This window comes from Hippopotamus amphibius, chromosome 8, assembly GCF_030028045.1.
Source record: "Hippopotamus amphibius kiboko isolate mHipAmp2 chromosome 8, mHipAmp2.hap2, whole genome shotgun sequence".
In the NCBI taxonomy this organism is placed as follows: Eukaryota; Metazoa; Chordata; class Mammalia; order Artiodactyla; family Hippopotamidae; genus Hippopotamus; species Hippopotamus amphibius.
The window spans coordinates 106,857,188-106,883,169 of record NC_080193.1 but is presented as its reverse complement, the minus strand read 5'-3'; the positions used below and the strand labels follow the sequence as shown (position 1 = coordinate 106,883,169).

General features: G+C 35.1%; 1 protein-coding gene across 5 annotated transcripts in view; it reads right to left on the bottom strand.

Moving 5' to 3' along the window:
- Positions 1-25,982, bottom strand: part of SF3B1 (splicing factor 3b subunit 1) — a 56,591-nt gene that overhangs the window by 1,924 nt on the left and 28,685 nt on the right. Inside the window, exons 3-24 of one of the 5 annotated variants that reach the window (XM_057746547.1) lie at positions 21,387-21,553; positions 20,042-20,146; positions 19,554-19,668; positions 17,638-17,717; positions 16,617-16,787; positions 12,919-13,156; positions 11,559-11,771; positions 11,200-11,321; positions 9,308-9,505; positions 9,110-9,211; positions 7,447-7,626; positions 6,679-6,765; positions 6,286-6,556; positions 5,844-5,989; positions 5,600-5,746; positions 5,314-5,439; positions 4,646-4,867; positions 4,153-4,335; positions 3,955-4,066; positions 2,361-2,481; positions 1,909-2,040; positions 487-759 (exon numbers count right to left, since the gene is read on the bottom strand). In XM_057746547.1, the coding sequence (XP_057602530.1) occupies positions 487-759; positions 1,909-2,040; positions 2,361-2,481; positions 3,955-4,066; positions 4,153-4,335; positions 4,646-4,867; positions 5,314-5,439; positions 5,600-5,746; positions 5,844-5,989; positions 6,286-6,556; positions 6,679-6,765; positions 7,447-7,626; positions 9,110-9,211; positions 9,308-9,505; positions 11,200-11,321; positions 11,559-11,771; positions 12,919-13,156; positions 16,617-16,787; positions 17,638-17,717; positions 19,554-19,668; positions 20,042-20,146; positions 21,387-21,553 (3,511 nt within the window). Of the gene's footprint in view, positions 1-486; positions 760-1,908; positions 2,041-2,360; positions 2,482-2,875; positions 2,946-3,954; positions 4,067-4,152; positions 4,336-4,645; positions 4,868-5,313; positions 5,440-5,599; positions 5,747-5,843; positions 5,990-6,285; positions 6,557-6,678; positions 6,766-7,446; positions 7,627-9,109; positions 9,212-9,307; positions 9,506-11,199; positions 11,322-11,558; positions 11,772-12,918; positions 13,157-16,616; positions 16,788-17,637; positions 19,492-19,553; positions 19,669-20,041; positions 20,147-21,386; positions 21,554-25,982 lie in introns of those variants that run through there. The other 4 variants (XR_009055171.1, XM_057746548.1, XR_009055173.1 and 1 more) reach the window with 4 other exon arrangements.

Sequence of the window (25,982 nt, the reverse complement as noted above, 5' to 3'; positions counted from 1 at the left end):
TAACAAAAAGTTAAAAACACCAGGTCTCTTTGCTATACCAATATGCTCATGCTCATCATTTCCTCTAATTATACATGACTTCTAATTTTTAAAACAAAAGTTGATCAGGAATTCCCTGGCGGTCCGGTAGTTAGGACTCAGCACTTTCGCTGCTGGGGCCTGGGTTCCACTCCTGGTCAGGGAACTAAGATCCTGCAAGCTGTGTGGTGTGGCAAAAACAAACAAACAAACAAACAAAAAAGTGGGAGGTTGGGGGATATTAAAACAGGGAGGGGGCACTTGGGAAAAAAAATTGGGGGAACCACGACAGCATGTCTCTTATTTGGAGATAATAGTCATGTTTACAGTTTCATAAAAACCCAACTAGTAGTCCTTACTTTAACTATATCACAACAAATAAGTCAGGTAATAATTACTTCAATAAGTTCTAAAATAAAAGAAAGAATTATTATAACTATTTTCTTGCATTTAGTTCAAGTCACTTACCTATCCATTAAAGCATCTTCAAGGAGTGGTGTTACAGCATAAATGTAGTCCTTTCCCATTTCACCAATATATTCAAACAAGAAGGAAAGTGACTTTAACACTCCATTTTGAACATTCAGTTCAGGAACTCTGTATTCATTCATTAAGGCAGGTAGTACTGTGAAGGGTGAACATGTTTCAGCAACAATAGCTATCGCTACAGTGGTACAAACTCTGTTCTGCCGTTCCTGAACTTTAAGGTTGTTTAAAAGTGTAGCCAATACATCATGAGGGCTGGAAAAAAAATATGTCAGCAAACTGTTAGTTTACAAGTCTTAATATTTTTAGAGGGAAGAAAAATAATTAAAGGAACAAAACTTCATGGTAAGTCATTACTGGAAACTTAATAATTTTACGCTAAAATACAATACTTCCAAGTCATTGGCATTACTGTTTCTACTTAAGAACGTCATTTAAATTAAAAGGTTCATTTTACTGAAAAAATTCAAATGGATTCATTTTCAAATGTAATTTATAGTCTTTAGTCAATTTCCTGAAATAAAAAGAAACTTCATTAAATGTTTAGATATAATAACTCTGAGTAGTCAGAACATGGCTGCTAGAGCTAGGCAACCTTATAGTAGTATTCAAACTGTGGTTTCCCATGCCACAACACACAAAATCTGTTTTCCTTTAACTTCCCTCCCACATACCTTTACCACATTTATTCTCCTTCTTCAAGCACTTATTTTACCACAAATTTACAGGGACACAGGAATAAAAAAGTTACCACAACAGCTATTCATTGAAAATTTCATGACTCCATCATGGATGAAAAAATATTACTGCTTCCAAAGAGGAGTGAAGAGACTCTTTAATAATCCTAGTTTTATGTTTTACTGCTTGAAAATATTTTGTTATTAAGCCACATATACACGAAGTATCTCATTTTCTACAATGACTGTTTCTTCTTCTAGTTTGGTTCGGGTAGAGTGGAAGCAAATAACCACAGATTATCTAATAAAATAGCTGTCATACACTTGTCTGTAGATTAATTAAAAAAAAATTTTTTTAAACACATAAAGCACCAACATGAGAACTGAACTATGTTAATTGTTTTACTAAGAACTGGCCTTAATATTTTAAGCAATACCCTAAAAGGACCAAGAAAATGTGAAATTGTTCTGAAATGGTACTGTTTCCCTCTCTGAAAATAATGAAGTGTGATTAAGTGAAATTTTAAACCATTCCACCTATTTTAATTCAACTTAAAATTTAAGAAAACATTTCAAAAATTGAAGGTCAGTGGTTAAAGTCTATTCTAACTGCATTACTCATACCATGCCTTAAAAGAAATTCTATAGAAATAGAAGCATCTTTTAACACTACAATGGGTCTATTACCAAAAACCAAACAAAATACATGGAAGCAATTAATACTCACCCAATGGCCTTTGCAATATAACCAAATGTGTTGACTGTGGCTCTACGAATAGCTTTTTTGTGAGCTTTTAAGAGCTCTAAAAGCTCAAAGCAAATCCTCATCCATTCTCTTGCAGACACATATTCAGCTCCCCTAGTTTACAGGGGGAAAAAAAAAAAAAGTTAAATTTTTTGTGACAATATGCAAATTCAGTTCTCAAAACATGATTACCAATTCATTTTAAGCACTGAATAAAATTATTATTGTTCAGAAAGGATGGTTTAATTTTAAAAATATACTGCTACTCCCTTGTTACCATTCAAATTGAAATTTCAACTGAAAACATTAGTGAAATATTAGCCTGACCATATACACTTAAATTAGCAACAATAAGCAAATCTGCAAACTGAATGAAAAGTGGCTAAATGTGAAAACCAATATCGCTTATAAAAAATATCTGGTAATCTGCTTACCTATCAGCAATACGTCCAACAAGATCAATACAATTCTCTTGTACTTTTTCATGCCTATTCTTTAAGATGGGGGTGAGTCTAGGCAGCAGATCTTTAATTGGTGGGGTCATCTTATGCATACCTATTTAACAGAAGTCAACACACTATTAATTAACGTGTGAAATGCAACCTTTCTTCATTTTACCTTTTATTTAACAATGTAATATACGTGACTAGGCATCAATACAAACTTACAGCTGCCTATGGAAAGAAAAAGCCCCAGATTCTGACCAAACGCAGAATTTTTAACTTTTTATTAACAACTTCTGGTTATGCATAAAAATGAAAGAAATTTGTGAAGTGATTTAAAGAATGATGGATACTCAACAACAAAAAAAGTTTTATTTGGTTCTGAAATGTATTTGTACACTGACATTTAAATATGGGGACAGCTTGTGTTCCGGCCATACACAACAATATAAGCCAGAGGCAGACATGTAAATTAAAGCAAAATTTTCCAGAAAGGGCCCCCTTACCCTTTAACTGCAAAACAAACAGATCTCCAGTCTCCCTGCAATGCAGGGCATACTTGGATGGTATTTACACCTATGAAGAGAGAAAAAAGGAGGCAGCTGGCAGGGGCTCTTGCTCTAACTAGAATTGCTTGCTTTGATTCTCTCTCCATTGTTTTTCCCATGTTTCTCTGACCAACAATATGGTTTACAATTCCCTGCAAACCAGAGTCCCACAGGTGGCCAAGTAACTGATTTTTGGCAAGTATCTCCAAATACAGAGGACATGGCTGAACTGGGGATTATATGTAAACACAATGCTTCAAAGACCTTCTATACTGTATAAAAACCCCTTACTAAAATGAGAAAAATAGTGGCTATCACAGCCAGCTATTTCAACCTGATAGGTTACTTCTGTCCCTCTGAACTCCGCAGAAGTTATTTTTGCAATAGTTACATTCAATTATAATGAAGGATAAAACAGGAGACCATTTGTTTACTCCATCACAATGCCCTTAAAGAATAAAAAGCTTTGTTCTCCACACCCCAGAGCATCTATAATACACTTGTGTTTTAACTTTGGGTAAAAAACTGAAAGGACAGTTTAAAAGAACTGGATTTAAATAAAAATGAGATTATTTGATCAAATCACTTGTCTCTCTGGTTATTGTTCCTTGAACTTAACAGCAAGCAGGAAAACCTACCATAACCATTTACTAGTTCAAGGTTGAATAAATACATAATATAAAACTTCAGAGTTCTCTCCACCCACCACCTCCTCTCTCATATATTTCAGGTGAGACACAATATTTTTTACGGCCCTCTAACCCATGACTTCGAAGTTATTTGAGTTGTGACTATTTCCTCCTTTCTTGCAGGTCCTAAACTTGCCCTCTTTTCTCTTTTGAAGTAAAATATAAATAGATTTTGGGAAATAAGATTCTTGTGACAGCCCAACTTAACTGTAATTTTTGGTGGTTAAAAAACAGTACCAGACATCATTACTCAACTCCTAAATAGGATTCTACATTTTACTTTCAAAAAACCAAAGAAAGTTTAAAATACAAAACAAGAAATTCTTATATGACCAACAAATTCCGTACCTATTACATTTACAATGGCCTTCAGTGCTCCAAGAATGCTGCCCAATACTTCAGGGTATTCTTCGCCCAAATATTCATACAAAACAACACCCAAGTGCCCCATCAATTTTTCCTGTAATAAAAAAATAATGATGAAATATTACTGTTTTTATTACTCCTTTTGGTAAAGAAATAAGAATCTGATATATAAAAGTTTACCTCCTGACAAGTCTTCATGACAACAGCTGTTCGAGAGATCAGGTCAGCTGCCTGTTGCCTAACTTTTGCTGATTTGTTATTTAAACGCCACAAAACTGTACCACAGATCTGAGGCAAGTATGGTTTGACCCGTTTGCCGAGAGCATTGACCACTGTGCCAAAGCCGTTCAACATGACTGAGTCCTTAAAAAAAAAGAAAGAAAAAGGAAAAAGAAAAAGGAAAGAAAAAAAAAAGGCCAAGTTAAATTTTAAAACTACATCCAAGGTGAACAAGAATTCAGTTTGTGCCCGAACAGCTGAAATATACTAATATTCAATTTCCAAAAATCTAATCTAAAAATTTTAGGTAGAAGACTATTTCTCTGTAGCCAACTGCATGAAAACATGAGCATTTAAAAATTATTTCAAATTTAATTATTCTTTTAGTGATAATATTTACTGAAAACATGTTTTACAAGTATGAAAGTCAGTGGCATAATAATTAGATCATTACCTCTGTAGTCTGTTCTTGAAAAGCATAAAGAATACCATCAATCAGTTGTTCTTCAAGTTTATGATCAATATCTGCTGCTCCCAAGTTGCCCATAATTTTCTCAATTGTCTCCATCACCATTTTTCTGTATTGTTCAGCTTCATCTTTCAGATCATCCACAATCCTGGATATAATTTCTGCTGCACCTACTTTGTTTGCCAACTCCACAGTAGTATCAACTAACTAAAAAAAGGAGGCGAAATCTTTTATTGTTTTTTCAAGGAAATAGACACATCATGAAGATGGAAAATTCTAAAGATACTATTTAGCTAGTTAAGCATGCTGAGAACAGTTGGCTCCTACTATTAAAACTTGAAGAAAAAGGTTGCCAAAAAATTTAAATATGAGTCTAAGTCAAGGGGATTTAAGGTTAAGATTGTATTCTTGCTTCACCTAGCCAGATTAAACAGTTCATTTCCTACGCAAAAATGTCAATTCATAGTTGGCTATTTACCCCAGAATACAAAATCAAAACGGAGGTTAACTGGCTAACTAAAATCCATCTCCTTTCATAATCAAGCACAAACAATCTGTGAGATTTTCAAGGCAAAAAATAATATGCGTTCAAACTGATTAAAGGATTAGTTGAAAAAATTTTTGAAAAAAATTTTTTTATGATAAAAGCTTACCTGTCGGTAATTTCTTCTATCCAAAGCCATTCTGTGCTGCCAGAAGTGTTTAAAAAAAGGAGGAAGGATCTCTGTTTTAATGTAGTTTGCTTCTACACCATCTGTTCCACAACACTGCTTTACCACCTAAAACATTAAAAAAAAAATAATAGTAAACACAGTCCAGCTTTAATATACAATTGGTTTTTTTTTTTTAAATGATATAAAGTTCTCATTGAACTATGAAACATCCCAATTTAGATGAACAAATCTGGAAAAACAACAAACAACAATTTGGAATAATTACCTTCAGCACAATTTTCTTCATTTCTTCATCAGGAGATTGGAATTCTCGAATAAGAATTAACATCACTTCTCTAGTATAGTAGTTGGCATACTCTGCATCCATGAGAGGAATAAGATACCCAATAGCTTTTAAGAAAGCAGCCAGACCCTATTTTAAAATAAAATATACATATATACTTAGTAATTAGATTTGAACTTCAATGAGTAAAAATAAAAAAAAAAGGAAATCAAACTGGTGAATCTACCTTTCCTCTGTGTTGGCGGATACCCTTCCATAGAGGCTTTAACACAGAATCAAAAGATTCGATACCATAAGGAGTTGCTGCTTCAGCCAAGGCAGCAATGGCCAAAGCACTAATGGTCCGAACTTTCTGCTGCTCATCCACAAGACCTATAAAAAAAACCAAAAGGTTTTAACTAGGCAATATTACCTAATTTCCATAGTATCATCAAGATTCCAGCAATATACCTAACCATCTAGTTGAATCACAGAATCTGTTCACATTAGACAAAATTAGGCAAAAGCCAGTATGAACCACAGCCTATTAGCAGCTAATACTACAAATCCAATCATAAACTGTATGGTGTTTACATAGTTTACCTTCCATTTTTCTCTGCAAAACTCAGTAGCCTAAATTTCAGGAAACCTGTCTTATAAAAGATAGACAAAATTATACCACAACTCACCATGTTCAATGATTTCAACTAAACTTCTGAGATGTGGCAAGATGGCACAGCCCATGAGAATAGCTATCTGCTGTACAATCTTTATACCAGTGTGTCTCGCTTGCCAGGACTTCTTGCTTTTGCACACAGCTTTTAAGAAGGGCAATAATGAAGGAATGCCCAGGGCAGAGGCCACAACAGCAAAAGCTCTAGCTGTTGTATTACGGACATACTCATCCATGTTATCTATATCAGGTCTCATGGTAGAGATCATAGTAGCCAGACCAGCAGCCTAAAAGTTCAAGAAAAAAACAGTAGTCATGAGTTGCTAACATTAACCTTCAACCATTTCATTCTAAAATCAAATAATCCTACCAACATATATAAAACTTTCTTCTCCAGAAATATAAATACCTTTGCCAAATTAGAGATAATCTCTCGGCCTTCCACTCTAGCATAGTAATCTTCATCAATCAACAATGGTTCGATGACCACTAGGATCTGAAAAAGAGAAGGAGCTACATTTTCACACCAATTACTGATGCGATGCTCATGTAAGAGAGTACATATAAGGAAATTTACAATTACCAGGACTTTGTTAATCAAGGGACAAATTAAGAATTTTAATCACACAACTTTAAACCCCACATAAAGATGAGTATTTGGAAGCACTGTTAACCACACAGACTATTAAATACATACTGTGTGCGGGGGCGCGTGCGTGCACACACACACATCCCCATCTGCATTTTACAATTCAAAGCCATGATTACCATCAGGAAAAAATGGTTCTTGGTGCTAAATGGCATGGTATAGAAACATACCATCCTAGTATCGATAAACATCCTATTATCAATAAAAGCAAATTTTAAAATGTGAATAATATGAGCCCATCATATAAGATGGCTAAAAGTTACATCTATTTACACATGTATTTGTGTACACATGCTTGTGCTAAGAAAAAGGTCTGGGAAGGTATGTAAATTTAACAGTGGTTAACTGAGTATCTTTAAAGGGATTGAAATTTCCCTTTTTATTGTGAATGTACAGCATCAGCTGTCACTTTTTTAGAATTTTTAAATCTCACAAATATACCTAATAATAAGCTGATAAAAAAATATCCACTAATTCCCTTTATATTAAAAAATATCAAAGCATTAGAAATACAAATTGAGAACAAACCTTGTGCACATATGGTCGGACTAAGTCATCAAGTTTGTATAATATTCTATCAATAACTTTTACAAGTAAATGACGCTCTTGATCCTCAAGTGTAGGTGACATCAGCAGAGGAAGAATCTGATTAAACAAAGGACCAGCTCCAAATTCACGAGCTTTATCAGTAATCTGACGCAATGCAGCCTGTAGAAAAAAAGAGTAACAGGCATGTTTGTTTATTATAATCATTTTGAATGAGCAAATTAATTACTCCATGGTTTTCTGTAACTGAATATTTTAGTGTAAACTTAACAGACATTTTACATAGAGTAGCATGAGTTCATTCCCATCAAACTTACTTTGAAGTCTGAACTTCTGTGATAAAGGCTCAATGTTTTCAGTTAATTCAAAAAAGGTAACTGAATGCTAGAGAGGGTGTAGAGAAAAGGGAACCCTCCTACAGTTGGTGGGAATGTAAGTTGGTGCAGCCACTGTACAAAACAGTATGGAGATTCCCCAGGAAACTAAAAATAGAATTACTACATGATCCAGCAATCCCACTCCTGGGCATATATCCAGGCAAAACTATAATTCAAAAAGATACACGCACCCCTATGTTCACAGCAGCACTATTCAAAATAGCCAAGATATGGAAACCACCTAAAAATGTCCATCAACAGATGAATGGATAAAGATGTGGCACATATATACAATGGAATACTACTCATCCATAAAAAAGAACAAAACAAGTTGCAAAAAAAGCAAGTTGCAAACTTTCAAAGATGCGAACGTGCCCCCTGTATGCCAGCTGCTTTACTGTACTACTGTATTTTCCAAGCTACTGTACTGTAAGATTAAAAATGCTTTATCTTTTGTTTTCTTATGTATTAATTGTGTGAAAAGTATCATAAACCTATTACAGTACAGTACTATACAGCCAACAGTCTTAGTTGGGTACCTAGGCTAACTTTATTGGACTTAAAAACAAACTGGACTTATGAACACGCTCTCAGAACAGAACTCATTCGTATGGAGGGGACTTACTGTAATGTCATTTGCACAACATGGATGCAACTAGAGATTATCATACTGAGTGAAGTAAGTCAGAAAGAGAAAGACAAATACCATATGATATCACTTATATGTGGAGTCTAAAATATAACACAAATGAATGCATCTATGAAACAGAATCAGGAACAGAGAGAATAAACTGGTGGTTGCCAAGGGGGAGAGGGGTGGGAGAGGGTTGGATTGGGAGTTTGGGATTAGCAAATGTAAACTATTATACAGAGAATAGATAAACAACAAGGTCCTACTGTATAGCACAGGGAACTATATTCAATATCCTGTGATAAACAATAATGGAAAAGAATATGAAAAAGAATGTATATATGTGTTTAACTTAGTCACTTTGCTGTACAGCACTAACATAACACTGTAATTCAACTATACTTCAATAAAAAATAAATTTTTTAAAAAAGGGTAATTTAACAGAAAAAGAGTCAGAGTATAATATAAAGCTCCTTAACGTCTCCTAAAGGATCAACCATCTTCAAGCCACATATGACACTAATACAAATTCCCCATGTAATTCCACTAATTACCTGATCTTCAGCATCTTTTAAGGGCTTTGAGGATAAAAATGGAGAATCTAAAATTATAATGAACTTAATAAACTGGTACGTACTTTTCTCATTGGAGGTGTTCCATTCTTAATTTTTAAAAGCAACTTCATTATTTTTCTCTCTTTTTGCTCTTCTGGACTAAGTGTTGATTCATCAACATCAACCTAACAGTAAAAAATAAAAAATTTAAAGGTTGGTGGAGATATTATGACTTGTAACTTCTAAATAAAAACTAATACTTTATTTCTATTATCACTTACCAAAAGTTTATCGAAGTACTGAATATCATCAGGTTTTAAAAATGGAAGATTTCCAGATGGTTGGTCATTAACACTTTTCATAGTTCTATCTTCAGTTTGCATGTGGAAACCTGTCATACCACCCAAAGGTGTTGGAGTTGCTGTCAGCTTTCGAGCTGGAGTTCGAATAGGAACATATCCAGCTGGAGGGGGAAGTACCTAACACAGTTAAGAGACAGTTTAGGATTTTCTTAACTTTATATATAGTAATAACAAAAGTAAATAATATTTGCAGTTAAGAAGCTTTCTGCTGAGAGGCAAGAATTAATTAACATTAATCCCATTTTTCTATCCTAATTATAAGTTTAAATATATGACAAGTAATACTATTTCTCATCAAATTTAAATTTAAATTAAGTGTATTAGAAGTATAGAGAAATCAGGAGATACACGAAGTGGGCTTACAAATTCTGATCACTTTCAAACAGCAGTCTATATAAACATGTTGGGGAACCAATGTCATATAAATGGAAATAAGCTCAAAGTGCACATAATGTATGAAAGATTATATTTTAATAATAAAAACATTCATGTAAATCTACACTATAAAAGCAAATCTTAATATTTAAATTGTCCTACAAAATGAGTAACTGTATAAAAACTAAAACCAAAATATTCACCAAAGCCCTATAAATACACACCATTTGACTAAACCCAAAAATTCACTCAAGGTTCACAAAGGAGGATTTTCCCCCTCCTATTGATAAACAAATCAATGAATGCAACTGAGACAGATACTTAAGCAGTCAACAGTAGGTTGGAGAGTGACTATATGCATTACAGGGAGGGTACAAGAAGTTATAAAGCAGTAATTCATGCATACTTGAAACAAATAATCTAATACAAACCTAATGAGGGGGTAGGGGGAAACATACATAAAAACTTAAAAAGCAATAGGCAGGGATTTCCCACATGGCACAGTAGTTAAGAATCTGCCTGCCAGGCTTCCTAGGTGGCACAGTGGTTAAGAACTTGCTTGCCAAAGCAGGGTTCGATCCCTGCTCCAAGATCCCACGTGCCATGGAGCAAATAAGCCTGTGCGCTGCAACTACTGAGCCTGTGCTTTAGAGCCCGTGAACCACAACTATTGAGCGCATGTGCTGCAACTACTGAAGCCCACACACCTAGAGCCTGTGCTCTGCAACAAGAGAAGGCACCACCGTGAGGAGCCCGCACACCACAATGAAGAGTGGCCCCCACTCGCCGCAATGAGAGAAAGCCTGCATGCAGCAACAAATACCCAAAGCAGCCACAAAAGGAAAAGAAAAAAAAAAAAAAGCAATAGGCATTGGCAGAAAAGGCTCAGTAAAGGTCATCAAATGGTTTAGGTTCCAGCCCTGGTTATAACAGCTACATGACCACCTTTAGACCAGCAAAAGGTCTTTGAGTCACAGGTACCTAGAAAATTTTACAGTTCAAAATAAGCTTCAAGTTGCTATGGTAAAGAGAGAACATTCTTTGTGTCCACTGGCAATCCATGAACTAAATACACAAGATTCTGTGAGACACCAAGTAAAATAACCATGATCTAACATTGGAAATGAAATATACTTGGAAATAGCTGAAGAATGAAATGGCAGTAGTAACTTTGGGCAAGTCCAATGCAAACTTGACCAGTTAATATTTTCAAAGAATATTCAAAATAAAATCCAGGGAACTCCCTACTGGTCAGCACTAGGCACTTTCAATGCTGGGGCCCAGGTTCAATCCCTGGTCGGGGAACTCAGATCCCACAAGCTGCTTGGTGTGGCACAAACAAACAAAATCCAAAACAAACCCCCCCCCACAACAACAACAACAACAAAACAAACCCAAATCCTGAAAACCACCACATTCACATTCACTATTATTACCTTATATCCTTCTGGGAACATAGCATCCAATTCTTCATCAGACAGTGGGCGATTTCGCTCATCAATTTCTCTCTCCCACCGCCAAGCCTGAAGCTGTTCAGGAGTCATACTCATTATGTGACCTACCAAAAAAACAAATTTCTATAGCAATCTATATACTGCAAGACTTTTATCATTACACAGATCCTTAGGATATAAGACAGTAAAGGTCAATTCTAGCATTTAATTGTTTATATTATAAACTCAAACCAAGACTTCATGTCCTGTTATTCTTGCTAAAAAATAGGCATTAACAGCACACAGAAAAAATTCAAAATACTAACAGGGGAAAAAATTATTTTCAATGATAAAGTTTCTACCTGGAGTAGGGGTAGCCATGTTCATGGCTGGCGTGCCAATTGGTGTCTTTCCAGGGGTCAGAACAGGAGTGCTTCCACCCATCTGACTAGCTGGTGTTTCATCCCAACGTGACTTTCTTTTACTGGCTCCAGGAGTTGGTGTTTCACCAATGGAATCTCCACCTCGATCTGTTCGAGGAGTCTCAGCCCATCCACTTCCATGCCCAGGAGTATCTTTAAAGAAAAAGAGTGAATAAGCCTAAAACTTTAACCACTGTCAAAAAAAGACTATCTTCAAACAACATACTCAAATTGGTCAAGTTCAGAAACAGGATACTCTTAAAATAGAGACATATTTAAGTTTAAATGTTTCATTTCCTATTTTTTCTCCTTGACTGTTTCTTTCCCACCGATTACAAAAACAATAAATGGTAACTAACCATCAAGGAACAGGAAAACGGAGCAAAGTATTTTTTTTAACCACCCACATTTCACAACTCAGAGATAGACACTTTATGTATCTTGGGCCACTTTTTATTTCTCTATGGAGTAAGCTTACTCTGCATATACAATTCTGTAGTGCTTCTCTCACCCATTACACTGTGCCGTATTTTTTTTTTTTTTTTTTTTTTTTGGTTTTTTTGGGTCATGCCATGCAGCTTGCAGGATCTCAGTTCCCCAGCCAGAGATCAAACCCCGGCCCCTGCAGTGAAGGTGCAGAGTCCTAACCACTGGACAGCCAGTGAATTCCCTTACTAAATGTTAAGCACTGTGCTCTAACATTAAAAATTCCTTATAAAATTTTAATATAGCAGATGTAATGTTAAATCTTAACTTCCCAACGCTAATCTCATAAACAGTTAATGAAATACAGCTTTAGAGAGTTCACACAAAAAAGTGATTTAGGCAAATTTACATGGACAGAAAGTAGATGAGAGGTTAGCAGAGGCTAGGAGGAGGAGGAATGGAAAGTTATTGTTTAATGGGTACAGTTTTTGTTTGGGATGATGCGAAAGTTCTAGAAGTGAACAGTGGTAATGGCTGCACAACACTGCGAATATACTTAATGCCACTGAATTGTACATTTAAAATGTCTAAATGGTAAATTTTCTGTTATGTATATTATACTCCAACAAAAAACAAGAGGTTATGGGCCTACAAACTTTACTTCTCTTAATGTTCTTCCTAAAATAAATCTTAAACCTCTTCAAGAAGGGAAAAGAATTGGGACTATCATTTGCTCAGTCCTTTATCTGTCCTGAAAGCATCCGTTTATTTATCTGTCTACCCAGGAAGAGAGAGAACAGATTTTGGCCATAAACATACCACTCATCAAATCAACACTTCACCCAAACACACACCCAAACTGCACTAGAAGTACCTCTTTCTGTTTTGGGGGTCTCATCCCATCTGTTTTTACGAGCACTGGAAGTTGCGCCTCCATGGCCTGGTGTCGCGTGGCCTGGTGTATCGCCTCGTCCAGGAGTAGCAGCTCCCGCTGGTGTGTGACTAGGTGTAGGATCCCATATTTTTGAGCCTGGAGTTGCTCCAGGAGTCTCACTTCCCTTTGCACGACCTGGTGTCTCATCCCATCTTAAGGAAGGGGTATGTCCAGGGGTCTTAATAGAGCAAAAAAAAAATTTACTTCATACACCCACATAAAAATATCTAGAAAACTTGTTAAGCAAACAAAAAAAATTAAATATTTTAGTTCATTATTATCCTTCTGCTTAAAAGACACCTACTTTCTAGCAAACATGTTTATGACTAAAAACAACTTAAAGATCTAATCTGGAGCAATGAAAAAGGTCCTAATTTAAAAAACAATGTATTTTGGGTAATAATCTTGGTTATGCCACTGATGGCTCTGTAACTTTAGAAAAATATTAAGGTTTCTCTGTCTAGATCTCAAAAATTTCAGCTTTAATTATATAAGCACCTCTCAAAACTGGGAGCTTAGAGACATAGGCTCTTGAGCTCCCACTAAGAATATTCTTGTGTTTTTGTTCAATTTTGTGTGTGTGTAATTAATTTAAGCATGTTTTGGTTTACCTAGGTAATTGTAACTAGATACCACCACATAATTTCAAGTCCTTGAGAAGAGGTTATATTTATAATCAAATTTATAATACTATAACTCTAACTGATGCTTCCAAGATTACTGAAAAAAGATTAGAAGTTGACAAGTAATCAAAGGTTCCATCGTAGTTCGAATAGAGACAAGTAGTGAGTGATGCAGGACATCAGAGTGTGATAGCAAAAGAACCTGCACAGTGCAGACAATATCATATCAAAAGCAGATGGTGAATTAGTGAAAACAAAACAAAACTTGTATTTAAGTAATTCTGTAAGTTCTGTAGTATGCTTTCACGTATTTCTTTTAAAGTTGGATGCTCCATCCAACGCAAGAGTTCTATTTAGCTTTATGTTTGCAAATAAGACTCAGTATTTTTTCCTTTGAAAAGATTCTACATATTACTCAGAGTTGAGAAATTCTCAATTAGGTGAGTAAAGCACATAAATTGTTTAAAAACCTTATTTTTGGCAACTGCTCTTCCTGCTCAGGCAGGAAAAAATGCTTCCTAGTAACCACTGTAATTCCCACAGTCATAATTAGGATGGAGTTGTGTTAAATGAGAGCATGAAAGAAAACTTGGTTTACATCTCTAGTTTTTATTAGACATCAATTCTTGGGTCTCCTTTTCAGTTAAACAGATACCAAAAGGACATGTTTCTCTTTCTCAATTTTTAAAATTTGCACTGAATGTCAACCACAGAATTTAAGTTAGAAATAACATATTATACAGAACCAAATCTTCTCATATATTAGCAAGCAAAATGGGAAGTCCTCAAGATCTAAAACTAAATTGTTTGGAAATTATGTATTAGGTTTAGTATATTTCAATTCTGGGTTTGGGAAAACACTGCCATGGCCTGCATTTTTCCTTATTTGTAAATAAATCTGCAGTAGCCTATGTCAGAGTCAACAGTGACTTAGGGTGGTGGGGTCATGAAAAACAGCTAGATCCTCAATCTGTTTAAAGGTAGGGCAAACAAAATTTATTTGTGGATAGGATGTCAGGTAAGAGAATAAGAGGAGTATAGGATGACCCTGAAATGATTCCTAAGGGTTTGGTTTGAGCCAAGAGACATTAGAGCAGGCTGGAGGGAGTATGGAAAATCAATTTTATTTTAGAATACTGATTTTGAAATTCCTATCAAACACATCAAAGTAAATGTGTCAGGTCTGAGGAAGAGAGAAGTAGGGATGGATTTCTAAATTTGGGAGTTGTCTTATAAAGATAGCAAGTAAAGACAGGAGTGAGATCTTAGGGAGTAAGTTTAGATGGAAAAGAGATCCAAGGACTGAGAATTAGAGTACTCCAAATTTAAGGAAGCTGAGGAAGCTCCAGCAAACAAGGCTAAAAAGTAGCAGCCCCTGAGGTGAGTATTAGGAAAATCAAAAAAGACTTAAGCCGGGGATATGTGTATAAAAACAGATGATTGAACCTGGTGTACCCCCGCAAAATAAATAAATAAATAAATAAATAAAAGGAAAAAAAAAAAGACTTAAGCCCGAAAGGCTAGGAAAGAAAAGGGTATCAAGGGACTTCCCTGGCGGAAGACTCTGTGCTTCCAATGAAGGGGGTGCGAGTTCAATCCCTGGTCTTGGAACTAAGATCCCCCATGCCGTGCAGCACAGCCGAAAAATATATGAATAATTTTTAAGTGTATCAAAGAATGTCGAATGCTGCTGATATGTTATATAATATGAGGACTGAGACTTGATCTTTGGATTTAGCAATGAGGGGGTCAAGTCATCTTGACAAAAGAGGATTTGGTAGAGCAGTACAGGCAAAAGCACCAGAGCACAAGTATAGATACAGAGTTTGTTCAAAACATTCTGTAGTAAAGTGAGAAAGAAATGGGATGGCAGCTGGAAGGGCAAGGGTCAAGAGAAGATTTCTTGCAGTATTTTGTTTTTCGAGATGATCAGTAAAATGTGTTTGCTGATGATGATAACCTAGAGTACAGAGAAAAAAACTGTTGTCACATGAGAGTCATTGAGTAATAAGAGATGGGAAATGGCACCTAAGCAGACGGGTTAGCTTTAGGAAACACAGAGCAGATGAGAACATATACAGGCATACTAGTGGATTTCACAGTGGGAACATGTATACTTTTTTCTTTTTAATTGCTGCTATTTGGGGTGGAGTGGAAATAGAAAGTAAGGTCATAAACTAAAAAGGAAACAGCTAAAGGAGGTAGGACAGGGTTCACAGAACATAAAGAATTTATCTGAAGGGGAGGGGAACAGTTATTGCTTAATGATCAGAGTCTGCTTGAAGTGATGAAAAATTTTGGAAATAAATCGTGCTTGAACAACATCATGAGTGTAATCGATACCATCAAACTGTATACTTAAAAATGGTTAAAATGGCAAATTTTATATATATATTACCACCAAAAAAAAAAGTCCCTAGGAAAATAAACTGACAAGGAAATGCAGCAGCACTGTGTATCTGATACCTGTGGTCAGAGACTTAAATTATCCATCTAGAAAATGAGGAAGACCACAATGTTATACTCACCCTCCACATAATGTGACATATACACCTCTATATTTAATATTCCAAAAGGAACATTCCTTTACTCCATGTTATGAACTGAATTGTGTCTCTCCCTTATCCTCACTATAACTGTACTTGGAGATTGGGCCTTTAGTGAGGTAATTATGTTAAATGAGGTCACAAGGTTAGACACTAATTTGACAGGACTGGTGTCCTTATAGGAAGAGAAGAGATACCACATCTCCCTCGCTCTTTCCACATGTGCAAAGGCTACGTGGGGACACAGCAAGAAGGCAGATGTCTGCAAGCCACAAAAAGAGCTCTCACTAGACACTAATCCTGCTGGCCCCTTAATCTTCAAGCCTCCAAAACTGTGAGAAAATGAATGTCTTTTGTTTAAGCTACCCAGTCTGTGGTTATCTTGTTATGTCAACAAAAGCAGGCTAATATATTCCATGAGAGAAATAAATTACAAAATAGTAATGATAAAAAAATAAAAAGAAATTACCTCTGCTTGATCCCAACTTGATAGCTTTTTAGGAGTGGCACCAGGAGTCTGATCAGCTGTTTGATCCCAACGCCGTTTTCGTTTTGAGGGAGGCTGGGATGCTGCTGCTCCGTTGACGACTTTTAGTTCTCCAGCTTTAGCTTTTTCTGCTAGCTGTTGCCTAATTTCTCTCTGAAAATATGTGAATAGTGAGCATCTTTAAAACATTTTCAATATATTTTTATATTATTAGTAGTCATTTCTATATAATGCCATCTTATTCCTCACTTATTCTCCTTTCTATGCTACTGATATTTTATTTTCCCTCTTTCTTGTATTTTCAAGTTTTATACACTTTCTGCACAATAGATGAGCAAATACAGAACTTACTGCATAGAGCACACTGCTTTACATACAGTTAATGAAGTAAAATCTTCAGTCAATGGCAGTGAATCAAAATGTTTCCAATGAAAGATAATTTTATATAAAACTCATAGAAGTAGCAATTAAGACTATATAAGTTAGAAAAGTGAAAAAAGTGAAATTTTCAAAATTCTGTTATAACTATGTAAATATTATATATAATATAGTCACAACAAATACACATTTAATTTAGCCTATGATTTTAAAGTAGGGTTCCATTACCCCATTTAATTCATTCAACAAACAAATCTATTACTAAATTTTATGGTATGGAAGAATTAGAGACTTTTCAAAAAATAATTTTACTATTTGACGTTCCTTACACGCTGACTTCAGGCACACACCATCAATCCTCCTCACAGATATACACACTATAAGATATATACACACACACATATGGCCAAGGGGCCAGGCACTAGAAAAGGATAGTACAGAAACATGAAAAGCTTAATTTGGGAGGTGGTACAATTTTGAATAAGGTTCTTTCTCAACTTAATTTTTATTAATAGTGTTTAAACATTACTTGTGCATCAAATAAAAAGGAAATATAAAAGTCTCTTAATTTCAGCTTTCTTTACACTCTTTCAATACCATTAAAATAAAAAGCAGGTTCACAGACCTCTTCTTTAGTTAAGTGCTGTTCTCGCATTACATCCATGTAAGTCCTAGCATTCATTTTAGGGTCAGGGGTCTTCCCTCCTGCAGAAAAGAACAGCAACAGGACAAGAGTACAATAAATAAAAGATAATTAGGTTTAACTGATTTATCTGCCCTGCTCTAATATTACATTATTCCATAATCATTTAATTTATTTTTTGATGGAAAACTTTAATAATTATACATCTTACTTTTTATTGAGTTTGCTGATCAATTTAACCTGTTTGAACACAAACATATCTACAGCAGTTTAAAACAAATATTTTAATGCATATAAAAACAAAATGACAGCACAGTTTAGTCTTCAGAAGTGATGGGTTCCTGGGTTGCTAATCCGGAATACGTACACTTTCGTGCCTTTGTCTCCATCAGCAGTTCTGACTTCAAGCAGCAGAATAGAAGCCTAGAAAATTATCTCTTTACCATTAGTAACACTTTGGAAAGATATTTATATTCAAAACATTACCTGTTGCAAGCTGTTAAAATCCTGACTACAAGTAACTATGACTAGATAAGTTCTTCATACAATGTTCTAGAACAGTTATAGTTTAGAAAATCTGATTTTTAAAAATATACCTCTACTCTTAATCTGATGTCATGTTACTAAAAAGGGCTTCATGCTTTTTACGTTTTGTTGACCCAGAAACATATTTTTATTTTCTTAGAAAGTATAAATAACAACTGGAAACATTACTTAAAATAAATTACTTCTACCAGTTATTATGATGCATACAGAAAAAAAGCGGTGTACAAAGAGATGTGTTAGTCTCTTGGTTAAAGTTTCAGTATTTGTTTTTCAAATTTTAAAATATCTTAAAGAAGCCCAAACAATATATAACAAGATTCACAGAGGCACACTATGTTTTAGAAATGTGATAACTAGCTATACAAGTAGTATAGCATCACAATGTAGGAAAAAATAATAAAAGTCTAAGACATTTCCTATGCTGAAGATCATGCCCAATTGGTAGTGTCATTCTTTCTGACACTATCTCTGATAAGACTTCCTTTGGAATACTTTTTCACCATAATCTAGAGAGGATGTGTTGAACTGCACCCTTAAGAATGCAGACAGGACTGGCATATAGCAGTACTGCTGTAGGAAAGAAATTAAGGACAGTTAGTATGGGCCTGTGAATTCTGACATACATGTTTAAATCAATTACAATTATGCAAGTAAAAAAAGAATATCCCTACTAATTCATGCAGGCTGAAAGTCTAATTTGTAAACCTGCAGCAGAATCTAATTTTAAGAAACAGGCACCTAATTCTGATTTTGAAACTCACTCACCCGAGGAAAGCTTCCATCAGGCTCACTATGCCCCTTGTGCTGACCTGCACACTAAAATTAGCAAAACAGACTTCAACTATTAAAAATATCAAAGTCTTTGTATACATACTTTTGTTTTAACTTTAAGTATGCTTGGAGCAAAGTAGGTGCATTTACTAAACTATATTTAGAGCAATACGGGGGGAGCTCGAATGTGGAAACAGTTTCTCAAAAGTAACAATCCTAAAAATCTAAGACTTGGAATGAAAACTTTCAATAATTTGAAAGTATTTTGAGCAGAAAAACACATTTGTTCAAAGTAAAGAAAGCGTACCCAAAACAAAAGTAAAAGAAAAACCTTTAACCCTTTGCGTTTCTATGGCATTGGCTCATTAGTTTCTTGTCCTTCTACCTGGAAAGAAAACTGGCATTATAAAGATGAAGAATATGGCATCTGTGACTTCAACCAAATCTATACAAATCTATAATAAGGGGGATTTTTAAAAAGAAAAGCAAATTCATAAGCATGCCAAAAAAAATCAAAGGGCTAAAGACAACTTAACACAAATAAATTTCTGAATACTTATAGAAAAGTGGGAAAGAATTACCATCCGCAAAAGGATCAAGACGCTCTGGGGAAATTATCATGGTCCGCCTGTGCTTTTTATACTCATCTTCCCGATCTGCAATCTTCGGAGGTCGGTGCTCAGCAAATGGATCATACTAAAAAGAGATATGTCTCAGTTAATACTCACTTATTAAATAACCAAAAAGAATACTACAAACAAAAATCAGAACATTATAAAGAATGTAAAATTGTTTAATAAATGCCTACTAATATTTTGCATCATTTTTTGGATAAATGCTAATGTGAAATAAGGCATATGGAAATGAGACAATTTCCACAGTTCCATCCTGCATGACATGATCACCGTCATAAAATAAACTAAGTATTATTTCTAGCTCTCCCAAATCAATGCTCCTTGGAACATTCTAATAACTTGATTCCTAAAGTCTGTGACTTCCCATTGGAATTGAGACATTCAGTTTCCTGTAGCTTAATAAACTCTAGTTTTAATTTAAAAAAAAAAGTCACCTGTTCTGTTGACTGTGGTATATCATTAAGCAATGCCACAGGGGCATGATATCCTGGCTTCTTTTGACCAAGCAAACTTGTAGATGATGAGTAGTCATCGTCATCCTGCAATGAAATATGCCCAGAAAGCCCCAAACAAAAATGTCAGAACTTAAAAACTAGAAAGAACATACAAAGATTCAATATGAAATCAAAAGACGTGATGAAACTTAACACTTACGTTTTCTTTTCAACTCAAAAAGCTATTAAAGAAATTAAACTTACTTCTCCATACTCTTTTAAAAACACTAAACAATGAATGTTTTCTGTAAATAAAGTAGGTATGGACTAGGAAAACCTGAGCATTTCTTCATCTCACAGAGAGCATGATGAAATTTGTTTTTCAAATTTGGAAACTACAGCTTATTTAGAACTCTCCAGTTTCCTTGTCTTTTTAACTCTTTCTTTAAAAACATGATTTAACCACAGAAACAAGTAAAATGTAATTAATTTTAAATGTATTTATTTCCCTAATAGTATGTTTAAATAGAATAATGTTACATTATTATTTCACTAACATAAGAAGTGCAACAATGGGTAGATCTCAAGAAGATCTTAACACCTCATTTATTTTATTTAAAAATGAAATGACAATTTCCTGCTCAGTGTCTAGAAATTTTGCCTTTGGAACTTTTAAATTTTTCTTTAAGAAAAAAAAAGTTCTAACCATAAAATTAAATATGGCTTGAATTTCATAAAAATAAAGTTTCATAATCTATATAGATACTGAACCACACAAAACTGATTAGCTATTTCATCAAATTTGGATGTTTAAGATGTGACAAAATATAAGCTATGTGGAATATATGAAAACACTTTAAGAGAGGTATTTCAAAAAGAGAGATGGTCACCCTTCAGAGTAACTAAATTAGGCATGAAAAGCCCATTAATATCAGTAACGAGAAACAGTCCATTCACATTAAGATGCCAAGTGGGAGAAAAAACAGCACCAAACAAGTCAGAAATCAAAAGTCACAAGCACAGGCAGCTATTTACAATGAAGTCACTTCTCACTGGGCTACTCTAGATAGAGCTCAGTAGGTAACAATAAGGATTTACTTTACAATGGTTAATGCTTTCCAGGTGCTTTGCTGGATAAACAAACTAGTTTTAACATAAAGATTCAGAACTGAATCTGTTTGAAGGTGTCCTTCAACAGCTTTATCCTCCCAAAGAAAGATCTCCCAATCTCCAAGATGTCTCCCCAGATTAAACCAGATGACTCAAAACAGAAGATTCCTTTACATTTTTTTGCTCTCCATCAAAAAAAAAAATGCTTGGACTGTTTGTATACTTTGTAACTTACATCTTCAAGTTCAGTTGCAGCAATAGATGTCACATATCCAGCAAACCTGCTGTCACTTCCACCATAAATTTCCTGGTCATAATAACCTGTAGAATCAAGGCCCACTCCTTGAGCTTCATCAAGAGCTGCCTTCTTGCCTTGAATTTCTCGAATCTGTGCTTCAATATCTATAAGAAAATTAATACAGATTTTCTTAATCTCATTTTCCAAAGAGCACTAAACACAATGTATTTTCTCTATCGGGTATCATCAAGAACTCTTCTAAAAACAGAAACTTCAAAATAATCATTCTATAATGGGTTAGAATAACTATAAAAAGTACTGATTTTTAATAAATTTAATACATCTCCACCTCAACATTCAATACTTATGCACACAGAAAAGATGTTTACTATTTCATCAACAAGTTACTCTCACCTTAAGAATGGGTTAAAAAAAAAGGGAAAAAAAACAGATTACCAAAGTTTATTAAACTGCTGTTGAACTCTAACCTTTTCCCAACTGAAAATATAATACTGTTAATGTTGATGAGGGACCAAGAACAATACTCAAGATTATTTAAACTCAATGCTACCAAAAAGGTAAAAACAATACTGTGGATAGTGGTTTTCAACCTAAATGTGAAACAGATCATCTACAGATTCTGATTTTGTTAGAATGCAGTAGGCCTATATCAGACCCAAGTTTCTGCATTCCTAACAAGCTCCTAGATGATGTCCTAAACATCTTCAACAGTAAAACAATGAAGGATAAAGTCTAAATTCTTAAGCATGTAATTAATACAGAGCCTTACACAGTTTGGCTGCAACCACCATCACATTAGATTTAGAGTCTGAGCTTTAGACTCAAAATGTATGCCTTCAAAGCTCTTTCTCTGCTAAATAATACATTACTTAATCTATGTGTCTCAGTTTCCTACAACAGAAACCTCTGTTTTAAAGATTAAATGACATAATGAGCATGAAACACTTAAGCGTTCAATGAATGAATGTCTCTCGCCATGTCTCACTCCCCAAGCACTGTGTCTGTCCATAGGTCTAACATTCAGAAGATGCACGTGTGGTGAATGAAGTATCAACTCTTCTCAACCGCTTTTTTTAATTTTTAATTTTTCAAGACTGAAAAAAATTAAAGCAGTACAATGAATACCCATATACTCTTCACCTATATTCATCAACTGTTTATGTATATGAGAGAGAAAGCAAATATATGTGTATACATGTAACTTTTCTAAACCATTTAAAACCCCGAATATTTCAGCATGTATTTCCAGATCGAGGATGTTCTCCTACATCACAACAGTATTAACATGCTCAAGAAATTATATGACATCATCTAAAATATAATCCAGTTTCATATCTCCCCAATCGTCCTAGTTAACATCCTTCATAGATGTTCTCGTCTTTGATTCACGATCCTACCAAGAATCACACACTGCATTTAGTTGTCATGTCTCCCAAGTCTCCTTTAAATACAGACTAGTCTTCCAACTTTTTTGAAGTCTTTCCAAACAACATGTAACTTTAAATTACAAACTACAAACTAATGTTTCATTTTAATAATCTGAATAATATATAGGAGTGTAAAGAAAAAGGGTTTCTACCTCCAGTGATCTGTGGCCTAACAAATAGATGTTCCAATTTGTGCTAGCTCATTACCTTCAGTGGAATTAAGTCATTTAACACAAGGCACTTTTAAAAGCTCATTTACCAGTTTGCAAGTACCAAAAGGAAAAAATTCAAGTGGTACAAATGTCCAATCCCCACCCCCAGCTAAGGGAGAAAACCCGCTCTAGTGCCTCATGATAAGTGTGGTTTTTTTTGGCACACGGGCTTAGTTGCTCTGCGGCATGTGGGATCTTCCTGGAGCTGGGATCGAACCCGTGACCTCTGCATTGGCAGGCGGATTCTTAACCACTGCGCCACCTAGGAAGCCCTGATAAGTGTGGTTTTAAAGGAGAAAATGTAATAGCATTATCTAGTTCAATGCACAGCTTGTGGGAGCAAGTCTCAAAAACTCAAAATAATGCAATACAGTCAATACTGAAATTAGCCCCAGTTTATAAATACAACTCAAAACTTTTATAATGTGTAACAGCACCACCATCACCACTCATTTTTCCTGCATTTCTACCCTCAAAACTGTTACAGCAGCCCAGGCAGCCAGGGGCCTTCACCACCATTAAAGCCATTAATCACAAACAGAAATATCCTCATTTGAGCTGGGTGATTCATTTCACTATTCTACTGTTGTTTCCGTTGCAAGTATTATTTATACACACACACACATATTTAAGTTTTAACCCATATTTGCTCCCCTACCTCAGCTCCCCCACGCCACCCCACTTTTTCTCCTAGTATATTACAAAGAAACCTCTCAGGGATTAGTAGATTGGCTAAAGGGTGAGTGGAGATCTACTCTTCTTTTTTTCCTTTTTTAACATTTCCATTTCAGAAATCTTTGAGGCCTTTTTTTTTTTTTTTAAAAAAACCACTAGGTACACATATCACTTTTAAGTAAATAGGTTCTTTTAAAGAATCACAAATGCTACTGCCTTCAGGATCCAGGCAAGAAACATAGACAGGTCAGGCCAGCCAAATAGTCTTGCAATCTCCCCTCTACAGCATCAATGTGGTCTACTGACGACTTACATTGAAATCACCTGTTACAAGGACAGACTCCTAAGCCTCAGATACACTAAATTTACCAGAACCTGCAATGTATCGTACGAGCCCAGGCTTCCATATTATTAACAAAAACATCCAGGAAAACTCATACCTAGCCCATCACCCCTCCATCTCCAGCCCCAGCCCACTCTCACAAAAATCACCAATTTTATACTGTCTTCTAGGTCATATACAACTAAAAAACCAGAAAGGGCACTGTTTCATAATAATTGCATCACACTACACCTATCATTGTGCAGCGTGCTGCGCCCTCCCTCCCCCCCCCCCGAACACATCACAAACAGCTTTATTTTCCTTCTAAAGAATTTTTCCATAAGTTTTCGCCATTATCCTTTATTTTTGTAATATAGTTATTCAGAAACTACCTTCATCTACTGAATTTTAGGTACTGATTTTATGTTCTTACTCATTAGCAACAGTTTTCTTACAAAGGTAGACAAGTACTGAATTGGTGTTTGTATAAAGCCTATATATATTATGACCGCATACCTATTAAATCAAAATTTAGCCACAAAATTATCTACCTCAAGGTCTCCTGGGGCTAGGCAGGTGTTCATAATTAACTCTGAGAGGGGGTTCATTACTTAATTCCTACAGGTTATATATAGTTCAATCAGTTACTGCTTCTACATCTTTATCTGTATGGATTAAAAAGTCCAAAAAGCTAGTGGGTTTTGTCTTGCATTGTAAACTGCACCACATTTACACAAATCATATTATCCACAAAATTACAATAGATTCCACAAAAATCAGCAGTTATGGAAATGACAGAATAAAAACTAGAAAACCCAATAATTATTTCTTAACAAAAAACTTGTACCCAAATATCAAACATAATACAATCAATATCTATGAGCAAACAAATATATCAAACACATTCATAAATAAGGTAACTTTGTGTCTGTTTTGTTTCCAAAATTTGTGGAACAAATACAGCAAAATACTAAGAACTGGAAAAGGTGAGCAATGGGTTACACTGTGTTCATTACATTTTTTCCTACACTTTCCTGTATTACATTTCATAATAAAAATGTAACTTTCAATCTGAAGAAATTATTAAAAGTAATTATTTAAGTTTTCCTCCCCAGCAAAGGTTTGTAAAATTCCACAGCTTCAAAATTTACAAACATTCTACATCTCTGGGAAAGACAAAACAGTTGTCTTTAACTCATTTTCAAAGCTATCTAACACTAAATTATAGCTATTGGTATGCAGGTATTCCTGTACTTTCTTAAATACGAACTGACTAAAAATAATCAAATAGATCATTTCTGACAACAAATAATCAACGCATAATACTTTGTTAGCAAGTAGGGAAAAAAAAATGATGTGGGACTTTCCACGTGGCACAGTGGTTAAGAACCTGCCTGCCAATGCAGGGCACACAGGTTCGATCCCTGGTCTGGGAAGATTCCACATGCCGTGGAGCAACTAAGCCCATGCACCACAGTTACTGAGCCTGCGCTCTAGAGCCCAGGAGCCACAACTACTGAGCCCATGTGCCACAACTACTGAAGCCTGAGAGCCTAGAGCCTGTACTCTGCAACAAGAAGCCACAGCAATGAGAAGCCCGCACACCACAAGGAAGAGTAGCCCCTGCTCGCTGCAACTAGAGAAAGCCTGCACACAGCAACGAAGACACAACACAGCCAAAAATAAATACATTTAAAAAAACCAAAAACAAATGTTAAACCATCTCTAAATAAAATATTAAATTAAAAAAAAAGGCACCTAATCCCTTTCCAATTTAGAACCTCTGTAATTCAAGACATTCAGATGTGAAAATAAAGAAAAATGAATACTGTCTGCTAGACACTGGACAAGAGACTAGAACCTTTTAGTGGCCACACATATGATTGCTAAGAGCTGGCATTCTAATCCACCCAAACATTATTCCAGTCTTCACGCT